The sequence below is a fragment of the Schistocerca nitens genome, chromosome 1 (assembly GCF_023898315.1).
Source record: "Schistocerca nitens isolate TAMUIC-IGC-003100 chromosome 1, iqSchNite1.1, whole genome shotgun sequence".
Lineage (NCBI taxonomy): Eukaryota > Metazoa > Arthropoda > Insecta > Orthoptera > Acrididae > Schistocerca > Schistocerca nitens.
Window position 1 is genome coordinate 155,104,261 of NC_064614.1, and position 20,446 is coordinate 155,124,706.

At 39.5% G+C, this 20,446-nt stretch overlaps 1 protein-coding gene across 1 annotated transcript in view; it reads left to right on the forward strand.

Annotated features, from left to right (window-relative positions):
* Positions 1–20,446, forward strand: part of LOC126232687 (Down syndrome cell adhesion molecule-like protein Dscam2) — a 408,767-nt gene that overhangs the window by 359,520 nt on the left and 28,801 nt on the right. The window contains exons 30-31 of the mRNA XM_049942816.1: positions 885–996; positions 19,596–19,736. Coding sequence (XP_049798773.1) covers positions 885–996; positions 19,596–19,736 — 253 coding nt within the window. The remainder of the gene's footprint in view (positions 1–884; positions 997–19,595; positions 19,737–20,446) is intronic.

Below are 20,446 nucleotides of genomic sequence, written 5' to 3' on the forward strand. Positions count from 1 at the left end.
CCTGTTCCCTGCAACACAGGATGTTCTGTTGCCATGTGCACAGTGGTTGTTGAAGCCTGACCAGAGCTTTTGGTTACAGAGGGCTGCTGGCACTTACCAGTCCTTGCTCAGGAAAACTGGATTTGCTAAGCCCATACCAAGAAAACTAATGCTGTGCTACCCAAGGTGCTCACAATTTAGTGCAACAGAGGGTCACTGTAACTTATCGAATTCCACAGACACAGAGAACATTATCCCCTCTCCCATCCCCATCCCCTCTCCCACCCCAATCCCCTTCTCCACTCTTTATTCAGGAAAGAAGAGTAGTACCACTGTTGTTACAGAAGATAACAGCATATTTTTGCAGAGGCCTTATCAAAGGTCTTAAGAGTTCTTCCTCTGACTCCACAGTTCATTTACTCTTTAATACTGTTTGTAACTACTGACTGGATATTCTTGTAAAAGTGTAACAAATAGCAGCTATTGTATGAGAAATATCACTGTGGCTACATCAACATTACACTAACTGTAGTACTTATTTATAATGAAGAAAATAACACTTTCTTCAAAAATAGCATCATGTCTGTTAATTTTACTGTGTTCATTTAATGTGTGTTAGAATAAAGAGTCTGTAGTTTATTTTTGGTGGTTAATTATTATTACAGTGAGCAGTAATAGTTTTCAACAACTGTTTTTCTTTATAAATGTCTATCCTGACTTGTTCCACATCACTGAGTTTCTCTTCCATGATAGAACTTACAGAACATGATACTGAATAAAAGAATATTGAATAGCTAGTACAGTGATAAATTATTTCATTTGTCGAGTAGTTGACAGTGTTTGTCACTATGATCTGAAAATAGAATAGTGCAGTAATTTAAAATGATGTATCATTCTTGTTGCAGAACTATACCATCTTGATTCAAGTACAGAGTCAAATGAGACTTCTCCCCTTCCACAAAGAAGAAGGCCTCAGCCTGTGCATAGTGGCAAGAGAGGAATGCAGCCACATGCCAGGTAGTCAAGGTTTGTTTCTGAAAACTCGCTATGCCTTGTCTTAAGTCAGAATCTATCATGTCTCACAAGGTACACCCACTCAACTTATGCAGTAGCACCTGTTTAATACCAGATTATCAAGAACAGTGAAGCAAAGTCTTTGAATAGTACAACAGAGCAGTAGTAGTTGACTTTATATTTGTCTCAGAGGCGCTACAGACAAATTTTCAAAATATATTACACATGCCAGTTTATACTAACAGCTGCATCATAGGTGAATTCATATTAGAGCATTAAAAATTTAATTTTAAATACATATTTCAATCTAAATTAATTTCACTTATTAATTTCATGTATTTTCCACATGTGTGAAGTGAAGGTGTGAGAAAAATTTTATAAATAACTTTGTGGAAACAGTATACTCAATAACAGTAGAAAGAGGTATCCACCAGAGGTACGCAATAGGATAGGAATTGTAAGTACAGTAACACATAATCACTACACAGAAAATAGTACTTCAGAAATACACAAAGAAGTTTCTCTGTGACTACTTTGCAGATGACATGCTGTCAGAAGTGATCAAAAAAGGGTTCACAAACCTACCTATAATAATGCAGCTTCACTAGCAGTATAATTTTTATGTGAGCAATTGAAACAAACCAAACAAAGCCCACATATTATAATCTTTATGTCTGCAAAAGAAAAATGATTATAGACTTTAAATTATACATTACAGAAGTAAAATTTTACCCTTAAAAGATGACACACAGGTGTCAAAACATGTGGGTGGATAAAAAGAAATAAATAGCGTTTGCATAAGGCAAATTTTTAAAACAACCTAAATTTTAAATCACAAGTACAGAAAAATATCAAGAGGAGTTTAAAATTGTAGTAACACGATTCTCTCAAAGCATAGATACAACACAATCCAAAAACGTCACTTAGTGATTCCCCACAGTGTTCACTGTTCTCAAGCATGGGATGAGTTAGGTGATGTTCATAAACAGTTGGACATCGCCCAGACTACTGTCACACAATTGGAAGCTGCTGTGAATGGGTGTGTTTGGATGGCTATTGACAGGCATATACCAGAAATACCAAAAAACTTAACTCCATCCGAACAGGTCTCAGAAGGCTCAACGGTAGCAACCATTTGCTGTATCAGTCTCATATGATAAGCATCACAGGATACACAAATGGTCACAGTTGGTCACAAGGTATGAGAGCACCCCACTTGCCAACAGATCTCAGCAGACCCGGAAGGTCACCTATCCAAGTGCTAGCCTCGCCAGACAGTGCTTAACTTTGGTGATCTGATGGGAACTGTTGTTACCACTGTTGCAAGGCCATCAGCACCAGATGTATCAAAAGTAATTTGATTTCTGTATTGTCCTGCAGATGCTGTCCCTCTGAAGGAAATACAGGATCTATGGCCACTTGTCCACTTAAGTGTGATTGGTATGTCAGTGGTAGGTCTAGACACCTTGCACTGAGGAGACAGGAGCAGGGAGATCTCAGAATGTTACATTCATGTCTTTACTAATCAAAGAAATGATTGCGTCCTACATTAAGGTGAAGCAAACAGAAAAGGATGGGGGTCTGTTAATCATCAGTAGTTCCAATATATGGTGAATAATGGTACTCCTTAGGAAGGAGCTTTCCAAACTGGGTGTCCCTACACCCTGGAGGTGTCGAATAGTGGCATCAAGAGTATAGAGACTAGTAAGTTCAGAATGTAATAGAAATGAAAAAAACTTATGATAGAGTAATACAAAACACTTTCTCTTCAGAATGAATTCTCACTCTACAGCAGAGTGTGTGCTGATATGAAACTTCTTGGCAGATTAAAACTGTGGGATGGCCTGACACTCAAACTGAGAACCTTTGCCTTGGAAGGCAGGAGATGAGGTACTGGCAGAAGTAAGGCTGTGAGGGCTGGTAGTGAGTCATGCGTGGGTAGCTCAGCTGGTAGAGCACTTGCCCATGGAAGACAAAGGTCCAGATTTTGAATCTCGGTCCAGCACACAGTTTTAATATGCTAGGAACTTTCATCTTTCTCTTTATTCTTTGTAACCACAGATGACATATTAAATGACTGATTGACATATTGAATTTTGATATTTTGTGTGTGTAACTTCCAAATATGGCACTAAGCTCTACCGATGTAAATGATCTAGTTCAGCTCATTTCTTTCATTCATTTCATTGATGAAAGAAATGCAGTTGAGCAGTATCTCTGTTGCAACAAAATTACCTTGATTACCAAAGTCAAAGACATTTTTGAAATAAGAAATGGATAAATCAAGACAATTAATTTGTCACAGAAGAACTATGTTGGTATATGCACATATGGCACCCTTCAGTGACAGGTTCCATAAAAGGAACACAAAAAAACTGATTATTATACACCAATTTCTACTTAGAGGAGTGCTTACAGGAAAAACCATCAGAAAGAATTTCAAATCAGTTTTGGAAAAGGCTGTTAAAATGATAAATTGTAAGGGGCACTCAAATGAAAATGAGACAGATGGAAAAAAAATTAAGTAAACTCTTATTTCAAAAGTATGTATGCAGACTGAAGCAACAAATGAAAATTTGTACCAAGGCCGGGATTCAAACTTGGGTCATCTGGTCACTGCTAACCACTATGACACCCTGGCACAGTTGATGTGTACAACTCCATGGACTACCCTAACATGCCTCAGTCCACATTCCCATTTACACTTTAGTGCACTTAGTATTCTCCCTAAACTCAAACAATGTGGTTATCATGTCTGCCTAATGAGCAGAAGACTCAGGTTCGAATCCTGGCCTTAGTACAAATTTTCATTTGTCGCTTCAGTCTGCATATATACATCACAGATGTGTGAGACTTGTAAAGGTCTCTGAAACTATATAGTTTCAGTGACTTCAAAAGTAATCACCATATTGTTAATACATTTATCCCACTGTGAGACATTATGATCAAGGCCTTCATGGAAAGATATCTGCAGTTGGCTATGGATCCATGTTTGTATCTAGGTAAGCATCTCTTCATCAAAAGCAAATTGATGGCCATAAGAGTTTTTCTTTAGGGCTGCAAAAACATGGAAATCACGTGAGGAGAGATTGAGACATTGTAGAGGATGTGTAAGGGATTCCCAGTGAAACTTCTGCAGCAGAGTTGAAACAAACTTGGCAACATGTCAGCCCTTCAAATACTCAGTAATACAAATGCTAATCTAATCAGTAAGGTTGCAAATGTCCTAACCATCACAGACAAGACTGTAGCCTTAATAGATAAAGTTGAGGTTTGGTTCAGAGAATTAGAAGAAAGCAATTTTGAAATGTTTCCATTGATATATGAATGTACACATAGCAACAACATACAACTGACTACTATACTGCAATTGAAGAAGAGATTGGATGGATATTTCACAACACTAGATATAAACTGGTATGACTGGATAAGAAATTATTTCATGCTTTCCAGTACTTCTGAACTTCAACTTGTTAAAGAGGAAGATCCTCACCTAAGTAAAAGAGCATTCATTGTTTTGCTGCAGTCTTCTATAATATTCATATGAAACTGAAGAATCAGATTATGGAACGTCTAGATTTATATTCAGCAAGATTACCCTCACCCAAGTAAAAGAGCATTCATCATTTGCTGCAGTTTTCTGCAACATTTATGTTGAAGTGCACTTTCTATTATGACTAATATAAAACAGTTACATGTGGACGTTTGAGAAAGTTAGAAGAGGAAATGTGTGTGAATTTATCCTACTGCCAAGCTAATGTAAGGTAGGTTTGTAATCCTCATCAAGCCCACATGAGTCATTGAATTCATAATAGTGTTGACAAATTCTGTATCTATGAAACAGTGTTTAATGTATAAATATACTGCACTTAGGAATGAAATATAAAAACTAATATTTCTTTAAAATATCATTTGTTAAAATAGAATACCTTTTATTGATATTAGTGAAATGGTGTCTTGTGAAATTGTATGTATTAGAAGGGTGTCATCATGAGGAAGTTAGGAAAGTTCTGACTTACGGAAATGGCAGCAAGGGTTGGGAAGGAACACCTGGTGCACTCAGTGGGTATGCCTGGGTATGTCATTTGACATGCTGAAGAAGCTGTTCTGGCAGCCAAGAAGAGAACAGATTGCAACCCACAGCAGACTGTGGTGTGCATTGGGACAATTGATGTCCTTTGCCTGAGCTCAGAGATCATGCTAGGATCATTCCAGCAAATGGTCTTGCTTACAAAATTTTGACAAAGCTTGCAATCTCAGTATTATCCTCAGAACTGATAATGGTCCTCTGGTTCTCAGTTGACAGGGAAGGTTCTGTAATGAATTAGACGGTGACTCTTAGAGTCCTCCTAAATGAATAAGGTGTGCTCAACATGTTAGAGGTTACTATACAGGTAGCTGGATCGCATGTGAGGTGCACATGAGGATTTTGTAGATTAGGCAACTCTCCTTCAGTCCAAATAATGATAACTGCAGGAGACCCAGAAGTATCTGTGTAAAATCCAAAGAAATGCCCCCATAGGTTAGAGTATTGACATCCTAATGGTTTACCTAAAACTGAACCAGTAAGGATTTTGGGGAACGTTTAGGGATGTATCAAAAGGATAGGCTAATTTTAAATGCAAGTAAAGTATTTGTTGCAAGAAAATTGAATCCATGGATGCAGACACTGAAGCTCCATGCGAGATTTTCTGGACAAGAATCAGTTTCAGGGGTGTGCATGAACTTACACTATCTGATCAAAAGTATTCACATGTAATGTGGAACTGACTGCTCAGTGTGACAAGAGGTTGACCTGGCATTATAAAAAGTAGTGGGGAGTATTGTCTTGGCAGTAGAGAAACAGTAACAGTGGAATGGTTCACTCAGAAGAATTCAGTGACTTCAAACATGGATTAGTCATTGGGTGTCACCTCAGTAACATATCTGACAGGGACATTTCAACTATTCTAAAGCTGCCCATTTAAGTTGTTGGTGTGTGATTGTGAAACAGAAATTCAAAGAAACAACCAAAGCCAAACCAAGACCAGGTAGACCTCATGTGCTGATGGACAGATACCTTTGTGCATTGCAGAGGGTGGCTGTAAAAATTGCATGAAATCAGCCAAATGAATCACTTGTGGCTTCCAGACTGTTACCAGCACCCCAGCTAGCACAATTACAATGCATAGGAACTTAAAAAGGACAGGGTACAATGGTTGAGTAACTCCTCACAAGCCACACATTTCCATAGTCATTGATTAGCGATACTAATGTGGTGTAAAGAATGATGCCACATGATACTGCATGACTGGAAACTAGTGATATGGAGCGATTAATCATGCTATATGGTTTGTCAAGCTGATGGAAGGATTTGTGTTGGTGACTACCTGGAGCACATTGTCTGCCATCATGTGTAGTGCTAACAGTGAAATAAGGAGGAGGTGGTGTTTTTTGCCATGGGGTGTTTTTCATAGTTAGGGTATGGTCCCCTTATTGTTCTTATAAGAACACTAACAAGGGAAGGAAGGATCTGACATGTGGGTCACCAATATTGATTAAGTTTTGCAAGGATGTTTTATACTGACAGTGTGTGTAAAGAGACAGGTTTTGGCATTTTGCTATAAGCTCCCTAGTTTATGAAAAAAATTAAGGTAAAGTTAACGACAGGAAATTGTATTTTCAATGCTATACATCAAAAGATCATCTGAAAACATTTTTATTAATACAGCATGGGTCCGAAGTTAACAGTGTGTGAGTTATTAACATTTTTGTGTTTCCATGCTGCAGCTTGAGTACCAGTCATTCTATGTGGCTGGCAGAGCAAGGTCGACTGTCAAGTGGTCAAAGCAGTCTGCTGTCCATCTAAACCATCAGTGTTGGTCATGAATTTGGGAAATCCATATTGAGAGCTCTTTGGAAAGTGAACGGTCATGAATTTGGGTAATCCATATTGAGAGCTCTTTGGAAAGTGAACATAACTGGATCGAAATGTTTCATATCACTATTGATGTGTGTATTTAAGTGAACTTTTGAAATGACAGAGAATCAACAACCTTTTTACAACTTTGCCATCGGAATGTGAAGTTCAGAATATTTAAGATGTTCCAGATATTGGTGAAAATGTGAACAAAGAAAACAAACAAAAACTTGCTGACAGCATACACATTTTCTCAAATTTATTTCGAGACAATAGCTTTGCGCTATCGTGTGAGTGCATTGGTTTCTAAAAGATCTCATGTAATTGGCAGTGAATTGTATCAATGGTTTAGGATTATGCACCATGAAATGACTTTGTAGAAGTTGAATAGGTTGCCTATGAAACTGAAGCTGACACTTTTCCAGATTTTGTCAAAAATACTGAAATTGACAACAATTCAAGTGCATAAATGTCATAACATGCAAAATTAGGACAAGAAGATGAAGATTCAGCAAATGAATCACAATCAAACAGATGAAGGCATAGGAGCAAGTACAGTGTAATCCCAATTATTTGTGTGTGGATTATTCAGATTGCAGATTATTCATGCATCTAAAAGAAAGAAAGCACATGTGTCACACACACACACACACACACACACACACACACACACACACACACGGAGACCAGTTGCATGGGTTGCTGGCCACTAGTGGCAGCAGCGGACATTGAGCCAGACAGATTGTAGAAGATGGTGCACCTAGCTGTGCTTGAGTGTACACAGACTTTGGACATCAACACTGCTGCTATAACCTGTCCAACAGACATCATTCCAAATACACATTTGAAAATAGCTTGATTATTCATGTTTTTTGATTACACAGTGCAACAAATTTGAACTTTATGTCTTGCCATGATTTGAAAGTATGTTTATTTACTGAAGTACATTCACTGATTGCGAAAATGAAATCAGAAATTTTCCGTCATGTACCAATTTCTCAGGAAAAGACGCACCAAATACAGCACTTCTGAGAAACTTGGAAATGACTCAGTAACAATATAGGAGGGATCTGAAGAGGTTGAAAAATAGGTGTCCAATGAGGCGTACAAAGCATGCATCATCACTGGTAATGCTGCTGGCATCCAGAATAGGGTCCACCAAGATGAACCATGTAAGAGGGCTATCCTTGTTGGGGGGAGGCAGCTTAAGGAAGCAGCCAGGGGGGCTGGCCTATGGCAGCACCAGGGCACGAAACCGTGTGATAGACAAGGGAAGTACACTTGATTGAGTGAGGATGGCATGCAACAGTGGTGCAGTGCCCAATGTCTCAGCAGTGGTGGGGAAGGGGGGAGAGGGGGGAGGGCCTTTCGGGACATCACATATCGCAGCAGCTTGTTAGGTATGGATGACAGGTGAACAAATGACTGAATGCAGGTGATGTGGATGATATGACTGGCACAGTAGGAATGGACATGGCCATTGTTATCATGAAAAACTCTTGATTGCTCAAACTGAGTTTATGGGGCAGCATTGCCTGAGGGATGAAAAAAGCACACAGGTTGGGTGGAATAGATGCTCACATGCTGCACTGCGTGATGCAGGGTCGAGATGCCAGGATTCTGATTGATTACAACTTGCTTGAGCTATAGCCTGTTGAAGTGTCCAAAATGGTGCCTTGGACTGGGCGGGGGGGGGGGGGGAAATGGTGCCTTGGACTGGGCAGGGGGGGGGGGGGGTTGCAGCGGAACATAACCTTGGGATGTGAAGGGCAGCTTGTGGGGGGTTCCACGTGCACAGTTGTGAAAGTGATGTTTGATGTACTAGCAGTGTAACTCTGTACTGTACTGCAGTATAGAGGTTTGCACGAGACACCTGATTTCTTATATGATGAGGAATACTGGTTGTGGGGAAACCTACTTCACGACAGAGGGTGATGACCACTGTGGAAAGCCAATAAAATGTGAAAATGCACAATAATGGGCTCACCACTATTTTCATTTTCTGCAAGCACATCTGTGACTGCTTCAAATGATATTTCAAGATCACTCAGTGACTCAGCATTATAGGGTCTTAATTCTTCTAGAATCACATTTTTTGATTCTTCTAGATGGTCATCTTTTTCCCAATTAGTCATAATCGCTTCATCAGCCACAACATTGTATTTAACTGGCTCAACTGTACTACCATACTACCACCATTGGTATTGTTACTGACCTTAGCCTCTGTATTGTGTCACTTATGTTGTTATTTGGTAACTGATTTGTGTCAGTATGCATACATATCATAGACTAATTCTACCTCCTCCACCCCCCCCCCCCACCCCCCCAATGAACCATGGACATGGACCTTGTCTTTGGTGGGGAGGCTTGCATGCCTCAGTGATACAGATAGGTGTACCGCAGCTGAAACCACAGTAGAGGGGTATCTGTTGAGAGGCCAGACAAACATTTGGTTCCTGAAGAGGGGCAGCAGCCTTTTAAGTAGTTGCAGGGGCAACCGTCTGGATGATTGACTCATCTGGCCTTGTAACTTTAACCAAAACAGCCTTGCTGTGCTGGTACTGTGAACAGCTGAAAGCAAGGGGAAAATACGAGGTGCATTCAAGTTCTAAGACCTCCGATTTATTTCTCCGGACTGGAAAGAGATAGAAACATGTACATTGTTTTAAAATGAGGCCACGTGCATTGTCAATACATCCCAGAGATGGCAGCACCGTACGGCAGATGGAATTTTACCACCAGTGGCGAGAATGAGAACTGTTTTAAATACTTAAAATGGCGACGTTTTCCTTACTTGAACAGCGTGCAATCATTCATTTTCTGAATTTGCATGGAGTGAAACCAATTTAAATTCATCGACAGTTGAAGGAGACATGTGGTGATGGAGTTATGGATGTGTCGAAAGTGCATTCGTGGGTGTGACAGTTTAATGAAGGCAGAACATCGTGTGACAACAAACCGAAACAACCTCGGGCTTGCACAAGCCGGTCTGAAAACATGATCGAGAAAGTGGAGAGAATTGTTTTGGGGGATCGCCGAATGACTGTTGAACAGATCGCCTCCAGAGTTGGTATTTCTGTGGGTTCTGTGCACACAATCCTGCATGACGACCTGAAAATGCGAAAAGTGTCATCCAGGTGGGTGCCACGAATGCTGACGGACGACCACATGGCTGCCCGTGTGGCATGTTGCCAAGCAATGTTGACGCGCAACGACAGCATGAATGGGACTTTCTTTTCATCGGTTGTGACAATGGATGAGACGTGGATGCCATTTTTCAATCCAGAAACAAAGTGCCAGTCAGCTCAATGGAAGCACACAGATTCACCGCCACCAAAAAAATTTCGGGTAACCACCAGTGCTGAAAAAATGATGGTGTCCATGTTCTGGGACAGCGAGGGCGTAATTCTTACCCATTGCGTTCCAAAGGGCACTACGGTAACAGGTGCATCCTACGAAAATGTTCTGAAGAAAAAATTCCTTCCTGCACTGCAACAAAAACGTCCGGGAAGGGCTGCGCGTGTGCTGTTTCACCAAGACAATGCACCCGCACATCGAGCTAACGTTACGCAACAGCTTCTTCGTGATAACAACTTTGAAGTGATTCCTCATGCTCCCTACTCACCTGACCTGGCTCCTAGTGACTTTTGGCTTTTTCCAACAATGAAAGACACTCTCCGTGGCCGCACATTCACCAGCCGTGCTGCTATTGCCTCAGCGATTTTCCAGTGGTCAAAACAGACTCCTAAAGAAGCCTTCGCCGCTGCCATGGAATCATGGCGTCAGCGTTGTGAAAAATGTGTACGTCTGCAGGGTGATTACGTCGAGAAGTAATGCCAGTTTCATCGATTTCGAGTGAGTAGTTAATCAGAAAAAAAATCGGAGGCCTTAGAACTTGAATGCACCTCGTATAACCATAATTTTTCCCGAGGACACGCAGCTTTACTGTATGGTTAAATGATGATGGTGTCCTCTTAGGTAAATTATTCCAGAGGTAAAATAGGCCCCCATTCAGACCTATAAATACAAAATCAAATAGAGGTAATGCAGGAGTAGGTTTAATAACGAATAAAAAAAAAAATAGGAACATGGATAAGCAACTACAAACAGCATAGTGAATGCATTATTGTAGCTAAGATAGACATGAAGCCCACTCCTACCCCAGTAGTACAATTTTATATGCCAACTAGCTCCACAGATGATGAAGGGATTGAAGAAATGTACGGTGATATAAAAGAAATTATTCAGATACTGATGGGAGACAGAAATTTAATAGCCATGGGGTACTGGAATTCGATAGTAGGAAAAGGAAGAGAAGGAAAAGTAGTGGGTGAATATGGAATGGGGGTAGGGAATGAAAGAGGAAGCTGCATGGTAGAATTTTGCACAGAGTATAAGTTAATCATAGCTAACACTTGGTTTAAGAATCGTGAAAGAAGGTTATATACTTGGAAGAGGCCTGGAGACACTGGAAGGTTTTAGATAGATTACGTAATGGTAGGACTTAGTGTAGGAACCAGGTTTTAAATTGTAAGACATTACCAGGGGCAGATGTGAACTCTGACCACAATATGTTGGTTATGAGATGTAGATTAAAACTGAAGTAACTGCAAAAAGTTGGAAATTTAAGAAGATGGGACCTGGATAAACTGAAAGAACCAGATGTTGTAGAGAGTTTCAGAGAGAACATTAGGGAACAATTGACAAATATGGGGGAAAGAAATACAATAGAAGAAGAATGGGTAGCTTTGCGAGATGAAATAGTGAAGGCAGCAGAGGATCAAGTAGGTAAAATGACAAGGGCTAGTAGAAATCAATGGGTAACAAAAGAGATATTGCATTTAATTGATGAAAGGAGAAAATATAAAAATGCAGTATGTGAAACAATTGAAAAGGAGTACAGACGTCTCAACAATGAGATTGACAGGAAATGCAAAATGGCTAAACGACGATGGCTAGAGGACAAATGTAAGGATTTAGAGGCATGTATCACTAGGGTTAAGGTAGATACTGCCTACAGGAATATTAAAGAGACCTTTGGAAAAAAGAGAACCACCTATATGAACATCAAGAGCTCAGATAGAAAAACAGTTCTAAGCAAAGAAGGAAAAGCAGAAAGGTGGAAGGAATATACAGAGGGTTTATACAAGGGCGATGTACTTGAGGGCAATATTATGGAAATGGAAGAGGACGTAAATGAAGATGAAATGGGAGATATGATATTGCGTGAAGAGTTTGACAGAGCACTGAAAGACCTAAGTCAAAACAAGGCCCCAGGAGTAGACAACATTCCGTTAGAGCTACTGATAGCATTGGGAGAGCCAGCCATGACAAAACTCTTCCATCTGGTGAGCAAGATGTGTCAGACAAGCAACATAAAAAAATAGCTCTGAGCACTATGGGACTTAACTGCTGAGGTCATCAGTTTCCTAGAACTTAGAACTACTTAAACCTAACTAACCTAAGGACATCACACACATCCATGCCCGAGGCAGGATTCGAACGTGCGACCGTAGCGATCGCGTGGTTCCCGACTGTAGACAGGTGAAATACCTTCAGATTTCAAGGAGAATATAACAATTTCAATCCCAAAGAAAGCAGGTGTTCACAGGTGTGAAAATTACCAAACTACCAGTTTCATAAGTCACAGCTGCAAAATACTGAATGGAAAAATTTGTGGAAGCTGACCTTGAGGAAGATCAGTTTGGATTCCATAAAAATGTTTTTCACATGAGGCAATACTGACCCTATGACTCATCTTAGAAGATAGATTAAGGAAAAACAAACCTACATTTCTAGCATTTGTAGACTTAGAGAAAGCTTTTAACAATGTTGACTGACATACTCTCTTTCAAATTCTGAAGGTGGTAGGGGTGAAATACAGGGAGGGAAAGGCTATTTACAATTTGTACAGAATCCAGATGGCTGTTATATGAGTCAAGGGGCATGAAAGAGAAGCAGTGGTTGGGAAGGGAGTGAGACAGGGTTGTAGCCTATCCTCAATGTTATTCAATCAGTATATTGAGCAAGCAGTAATGAAAATAAAAGAAAAATTTGGAGTAGGAATTAAAATCCACAGAGAAGAAATAGAAACTTTGAGGTTTGCTGATGACATTGAAATTCTGACAGAGACAGCAAAGGACTTGGAAGAGCAGTTGAACGGAATGGACAGTGTCTTGAAAGGAGGATATAAGATGAACAACAACAAAAGCAAAACGAGGATAATGGAATGTAGTCGAATTAAGTCGGGTGATGCTGAGGGAATTAGATTAGGAAATGAGACTCTTAAAGTAGTAAAGGAGTTTTGCTATTTGGGGAGCAAAATAACTAGCTCTGTTCAATACCTGTCTCAGCTTGTTCCTCTGTGACTTTTACTACTTTACCCTCATTACCATTATTCTCACCTTCTGATGTAGTTAGTTAGTTTATTCACAGCACACATGCAAGTTGCACTTATACTCAACAATGCCTACAACAGCAGTGTCATATGCAACCCATTACATGAGTAAAGCTTCTTCTTTTGTGGCACTCACTCATGTTTCTGCGCAATAATGTAGCTTGCTGCACTGCTGTCATTGACGTGTTGTGATGTGATGTCTCATACTATTGTAATCCATCTTCTTTTCTGCTTGATGATGGTTTTTATTTTTCAACACATATGACACTTCTCTAACTCCTGTCAGGAACCGCTGTTGTTTGTGTGCTTGGTTTGTACCCTATTGTTGGCTTACACAGTTCATTCCAGTTCATTTTCAAGCTTATTAAATCTGGAAATTGTGCCATGGTATGGTATGCTACTTGTAAGCTCTCACCCCTTTAATCTTAAGATCTCTGACTGTGTTCCTAATATTTGGCAATAGAACTATGGGGATAGGCTTACTTCAGCAATGATCTTACTAAAAACTAAAGTGCAGCCCAATTGTACATAGTATAATTGTAATCATTTACTACAAAAGATCATGAAGGATGGGTAGGTTCCTCTTAAATAAAAGATGACATCTTTGTTATTAAGTTATTTGTTTTCAAACAATTAAGACACTTCTGACTATTTTGCAGTCATTCATTTTGATGATAACAGGCATATTTTAAAGTTCATGTACTCCAAAAAAATGCCACAAATGACTCAACAATCCTATTCCAATGAAATAATTCCCTCAATGCACTACGAAACACTAAAATCCAACTTCATGTATTCTTATTCACAGCTCATCACTATATGTTCACTTGACCAAATCTACTTACTATTTCTCTTGCTACTGACTCGCATTGTCATAGTGACATGACAATGCACTATCCATTAGAAAAGGTAGGAGACAGAAGAAAGTTTTAAAAGCTAATGCTTGCCAGAGAGTGCCTCCTGCTAGGTAGTCCACTTGCAAGGATTTCAGTTACAGTATCCTTACAATATCAATCACGTAGGGATCACAAGAACAAAATTAGACTAATTACTGTGTGCACAATGGTGTCTAAGCAATCATTTTTCCTGCACACCATGAATGAATGTAATGATAAATATCTGGAATAATGGGAAGTACATTCTACTATGCACATCACAATGCTTTGCAGAGTGTAGATGTAGAAATTCACTTGCTTATACCATACAATGAAAATATATATCATCTGATGTAAAATTTGACAGCTGAGCAGAAGGAGGTACTTGAGTCAAACTATCTGACTGATTTCCATATAAGTATTCCAGAGAAAGTAACTAGCAGAGACAGTGAATGCCCTTTAAAAACGTCACTAATAATCATAAATCTGTTAATTGTCTTATGAACTAAAACCACATTAAGTAATATCATCTTGACATTAAAAATAAACTGTTTCTGTCATTTTAGCGTAGTGTCCTGAGATGATAATTGGATATTAAATTTTCTGGAGATTACAACTGTGTGCCAGACCAGGAGTAAAACCTGGTAAATTTTCCTTGTACAGACAAGTGCTATAGCAGCTGAGCTATAAAATCATGACTCACAACCTGTCATTACAGGTTTACTTCTACCAGTACCTCTTCTCCTACCTTCCTCCTTCTCAGAAGTTCCTCTGCATACCTTACTTCTGGAAGAAAGTACACACATCAAAAAAAGTTTTACATCACCTTGGTTTCGAGAGGTCCGGAACCTGTACAGAAAATTGAAATATAGATCAACATAAACATCATTTCCGCCCTTTGTATTGCTCATGAAAACCACACATTGCATATTGTACCACTATCCAATGACACCTTCAGAGGTAGTGGTCCAGATTACTATACACACTGGGACCTCTAAACACTGTAGCATGTCCTCTGGCATTGATGCATGCCTGCATTTGTCGTGGCATGCTATCCACAAGTTCATCAAGGCACTGATGCATGCCTGTTTTCATCATGGCATGCTATACACAAGTGCATCAAGGCACTGTTGGTCCAGATTCTCCCACTCCTCAACGGCGAATCAGCGCAGATCCCTCAGACTGGTTGGTAGGTCACGTCATCCATAAACAGCCCTATTCAATCTATCCCAGGTGTGTTCAATAGGGTTCATGTCTGGAGAACATGCTCGCCACTCTAGTCGAGCAATGTCGTTATCCTGAAGAAAGTCATTCACAAGATGTGCATGATGTGGGTACAAATTGTCATCCAGGAAGATGAATGCCTCGCCAATATGCTGCCAATATAGTTGCACTATCAGTCAGAGGATGGCATTCATGTATCGTACAGCCGTTACGGTGCCTTCCATGGCAACCAGCAACATACTTCAGCCCCACATAATGCCACACCAAAACATCAGGGAACAGTGTGTCTGAGTCGTTCAGCCTGACCGGGTTGCCTCCAAACACATCTCCAATGACTGCCTGGTTGAAGGCGTATGCGAGACTCATCAGTGAAGAGAACATGATGCCAATCCTGAGTGGTCCATTTGGTACATTGCTGGGCACGTCTGTACTGTGCTGCATGGTGTCATGGTTGCAAAGATGGACCTCGCCATGGATGTCGGGAGTGGTTGCACATCATGCAGCTTATTGCACACAGTTTGAGTTGTAACATGACGTCCTGTGGCTGCATGAAAAGCATTATTCTACATGGTGGCATTGCTGTCAGGTTTCCTCTGAGACATAATCTGTAGGTAGCGGTCATCCACTGCAATAGTAGCCCTTGGGCAGCCTGAGCAATGCATGTCATTAACAGTTTCTGTCTCTCTATATCTCTTCCATGTCCAAACAACATCGCTTTGGTTCACTCCGAGATGCCTGGACACTTCCCTTGTTGAGGGCCCTTCCTGGCATGAAGTAACAGTGCAGATGTGATCAAACTGTGGTATTGACTATCTAGGTATGGTTGAACTACAGACAAGACGAGTCATGACCCTCCTTCCTGGTGGAACGACTGGAGCTGATCGGCTGTTGGACCCCCTCCATCTAATAGGTGCTGCTCATGCATAGTTGTTTACATCTTTGGGTGGGTTTAGTGACATCTCCGAACAGTCAAAGGGACTGTGTCTGTGATAATATCCACAGTCAACATCTATCTTCAGGAGTTCTGGGAACCGGCATGATGCAAAAATTTTTTGATGTATGTATATTTCAGGAGAAAGTGGCCTAGCCACAGTCAATGGATTGTATCCAGAATGAATTTTCACTCTACATTGGTGTTTCAGGAAGTTTCAAAGCAGTGTACATTTGCTGCAGAGTGAAAATTGATTCTGTAATAACTGAGTAGTTACCGTATTTACTCGAATCTATGCCGCACTTTTTTCTGGTTTTTGTAATCCAAAAAACTGCCTGCGGCTTAGAATCGAGTGCAAAGTAAGCGGAAGTTCTGAAAATTGTTGGTAGGTGCCGCCACAAATAACGCTACACAGGCATGCTTTGCAAGCACAAAGATAAATACTGGCACCAAAACCTTGGCATCAGTAAATAAATTAAAAAAAAGGTGTAAAACGAGCTTTTTTTCTCTTCCCCGAGTTTCGACCACTGCATTTTCATACATTATCAAATGAAGTAAATAAAATTCCGTATTGTTCATCTTCGAATGTAGCAGCATTTCAATGTACTACGAAAATCCGACTGGCAAGACTGTTTGCGATGTTTGTCAATATGGCTAACTCTAGTTCTGAATTTTTTCCTACCTGTGAGAAGAGATGGTTGCTAATAGGAACTTTTATGAACTGTGAATCACATGCAGTAGGCCTATTCTTTTCACCATAAGAATAATACGAATATGAACATTTTTCCATGTATTCTTTCATGTTTGCTGCTATCTCATTTCAATCCTGTCTGCCTAATAAACTACGAAACTAGAGTGAGACAACAGCAAACGTGGAAGAATATACATATCATGTCATGTTTATATTCGCATTATTCTTATGCCTAATAATGAGACAGTCAGAAATGAAGCACGGCATTTGACTAGATTTTAAATCTAAGATGACTCTAATTTCCGTGCAGAATGTAATGTACTAAAGAGGCGCGTGCAAAGATTTTCAAATGGAGAAAAATTTTTGCTAAACTCTCGTTCAGAACATCTTCTATCATACGCAGTCTATTGTTTGGTTCTTGTTGATCATTATCAAAGAAAGCAGCAGTGTAGGTAACAACAAATAGCAGTTTCTTGCCATTGTTTCGCTAATGAGACGATTCCTCTTTCGCGGCGGTAGCGTGCACAAAAGCAAGCCATACCGCGAGCGGCGACAGGCCATAAACACTCTTTATCAGAATGTGACAAACAATGCATGACACATTAAAATAATGCATTTTCAGCTTAGAGTGACGTAAACACCTGTAACAAAGAGAACGGCACTTATGAGATCAAAGAAAAATAAGCAATCGGTTCAAACCAGACGAAGCATGTGAAAAAGGAAGGGTACCCGTATAAATACAGATGGAGCGCCTGACATAGCAATGGCTACCTGGTAAAGTGTAATTGCTAACCTTACGACTCGAACCAAACTACTGTAGCTGTATCGTCATTCATTTGACTTCAATTGTGACTCATATTACAATGGACCAACTTTGTTTCGATTTGGAGGTGCGGCTGAAAACTTTTCTCTCCCCTTGAATTTCGAGTCTCAGATTTCAGGTGCGGCTTAGATTCGAGTAAATACGGTAGGCTTAGGGTAGGCAAAAGATGTGTAATGCTTACAGCCAGTCTTTGTGGAGTATCCAATTTCTGAATCTTTGGCAAACTATACAATTTTTGGTATGACAAATCTGTTCTCAGTTATTTTTATGAATTTTGAACGTCTCATAAAGAACTGCCATGAGCAGTGGAGGGTAATTCTTTGTGAATGCCAGCCACTATTACTTGTGCTGCTGAAACTTCAGAAGACTATTAAATAACTTACCTCTCTGGTCATGCTAGTATGCAGAGGTGGCACACGCATGCGTGTAGTATACTTGGTACTTTCCACTCTTCATTTCAAACCAACTTGATCTTTTTCTCTACATTTATATGCAGCTCATGTGGTGTTCCTTGCATCTTAAACATTCCATATTTGGCCATGTGATTGGTGGTCATATGCCTTCTTTCTGACTTGAAATTAGTTTATTTCTCTCCCAGTACTTTAGCACAACATGAAGCATTCTTTTAATAGGTATTATCTATCTTCTACCCGTTTTAACCTAAATACATGTGCTCTTCTTTCAGTTTTTGTGCCACAAATTTCCTCAATCTGTTCTCTAACATAAAATTACAGATATTTAATCTATAAGATAAAAACTGTTATACCTCTGTAACTCACACACTTCTTCCAGATGCATTTCTTAAACTGGAATGGTGCTGCATTACTTCTGATCACTAAATATGTCATTATCTTGCCAGATGTTATGAATGAGTCTGCATGCACTGATATCGAGGCTCAAAGAATATTTCAATCAGGCCCAAAAAAATTACTCATATTCATTGTATTTATTTTATTTTCATTTACTTCATGTCAGCTCAGATTTCCTTTGTTAATACTTCACAGATTAAAGCATACTGTCATCTGAATCTTTACAGGCCAACAGCATAACATATCAAAGTAGGCTTTGAATTCCAATAATATTCTATTCTCATTTTTTTTGTTATACCATTTGGAAGCTCAGTTGTTCTTATGACTACGCTGTCACTGATCTTAGTGTTGAACACAAGATATAAGTGTTTCCTATTTTCATTTTTCATTTGTAAGTATTTTGTTTGCTAGATATCTTTTACGTTTCTATTTTGTGTGGAAACTATTGCCTTAACCTTCAGTCTTTCCTTTCTGTAGACTCAAAACTTTTCTTCTGTTTCATTCAGATCTTCTTGCGCCTTTGCTCAGTATCAAGCAATTACATGAAATATGAGATTAGTATAGAATGACTGTGTGCCCAGAGACCATTACACTGGTACAGATACCAAACTAGCCACAGTTAAGCAGTGCTGCAGAATTTCTTGCTTTAAAGCAGAAAAGCCAGTTTAGAATAGAAAATATTATGTATAATTTTTTTTAATTTGATGTACTACCAAAAATATTGAAGAAAGAGTTACTGATGACATAAATACTCTTACCTTCTGTTTGATTATGAGCATGTGCTGTGATGTACAAAAAAGGTATTGTGCAGTTAAGTGTAGGAGATTAATTTTACTCCCTTAAGATTAATGTCAGGGATCAACATTTTAAAATACTTCAGATTGTATAAATTTGTACTTCATATCATATTTCTAATGCAGACAATTATTAGAATCACTTTTGTTAACCAACAGTGTAGAGTCATATTCTGCTGAGGATGACGGCAGCTCCTCTGTGTACCAACTGCAGCCTCCCTCCAGATTCTCTGACAGTCGAGAGTTGAGCGAGGCTGAGTGTGATCTTGACATCAGCCAACTTGACAGGCTGCTTGCTAGGTATGTATGAAATATCTATGGAGCACTTCCAAATAGGTACCATGTTTTACTGAAGAAATTTTGATGAAAATAATCCAATATTTTGTTAAGACTAACTTTAGTTCACTTATAACCATGCTAGCACAGGCATTCTTTCACTTGATAAGCAAATCATTATTAACATTCCAGGGAAAAACAAAAACAAAACCATTACATGTTACATTACTTACATGGCACAAGAAAATGTAGTGTGGTGTATCAGGTTTAGGTTCCAAAGAAGTTAGTACAGCATTGCTTTAAAGTGATCAAAACAGCTTCATCATGGGCAGTATTGGAATGGAGGAGTACCATCAAAAGATACAGAAGACTGATGAACAAATGATAATTGGATGACAGTATGATTCTTCAGTTGAACTCTCTCAACTGTCAATCGTTGACTTAACAGAGGCTTTTCTGGACCAATAACTACTTGCAAGGTTTTCAGGAATAAGAATAGATGATGATGATGAAACAGCACATTATTTCAATGAGACAGTTGTCTGACAGCGTGAAATGCTGTACCTGAAGATTATAGACACCACCTAGACAGGCAGTCAGGCAATAAATAGGAAGAGCAGAGAAGTACCGATAACATGGAGTGAGAAACTGAATTCAAATGCACACTGTGTCCAATGTATAATGTAACCAATTAATGGCATTGTGCCCATCACATCCACTCTAAATTGTACAGT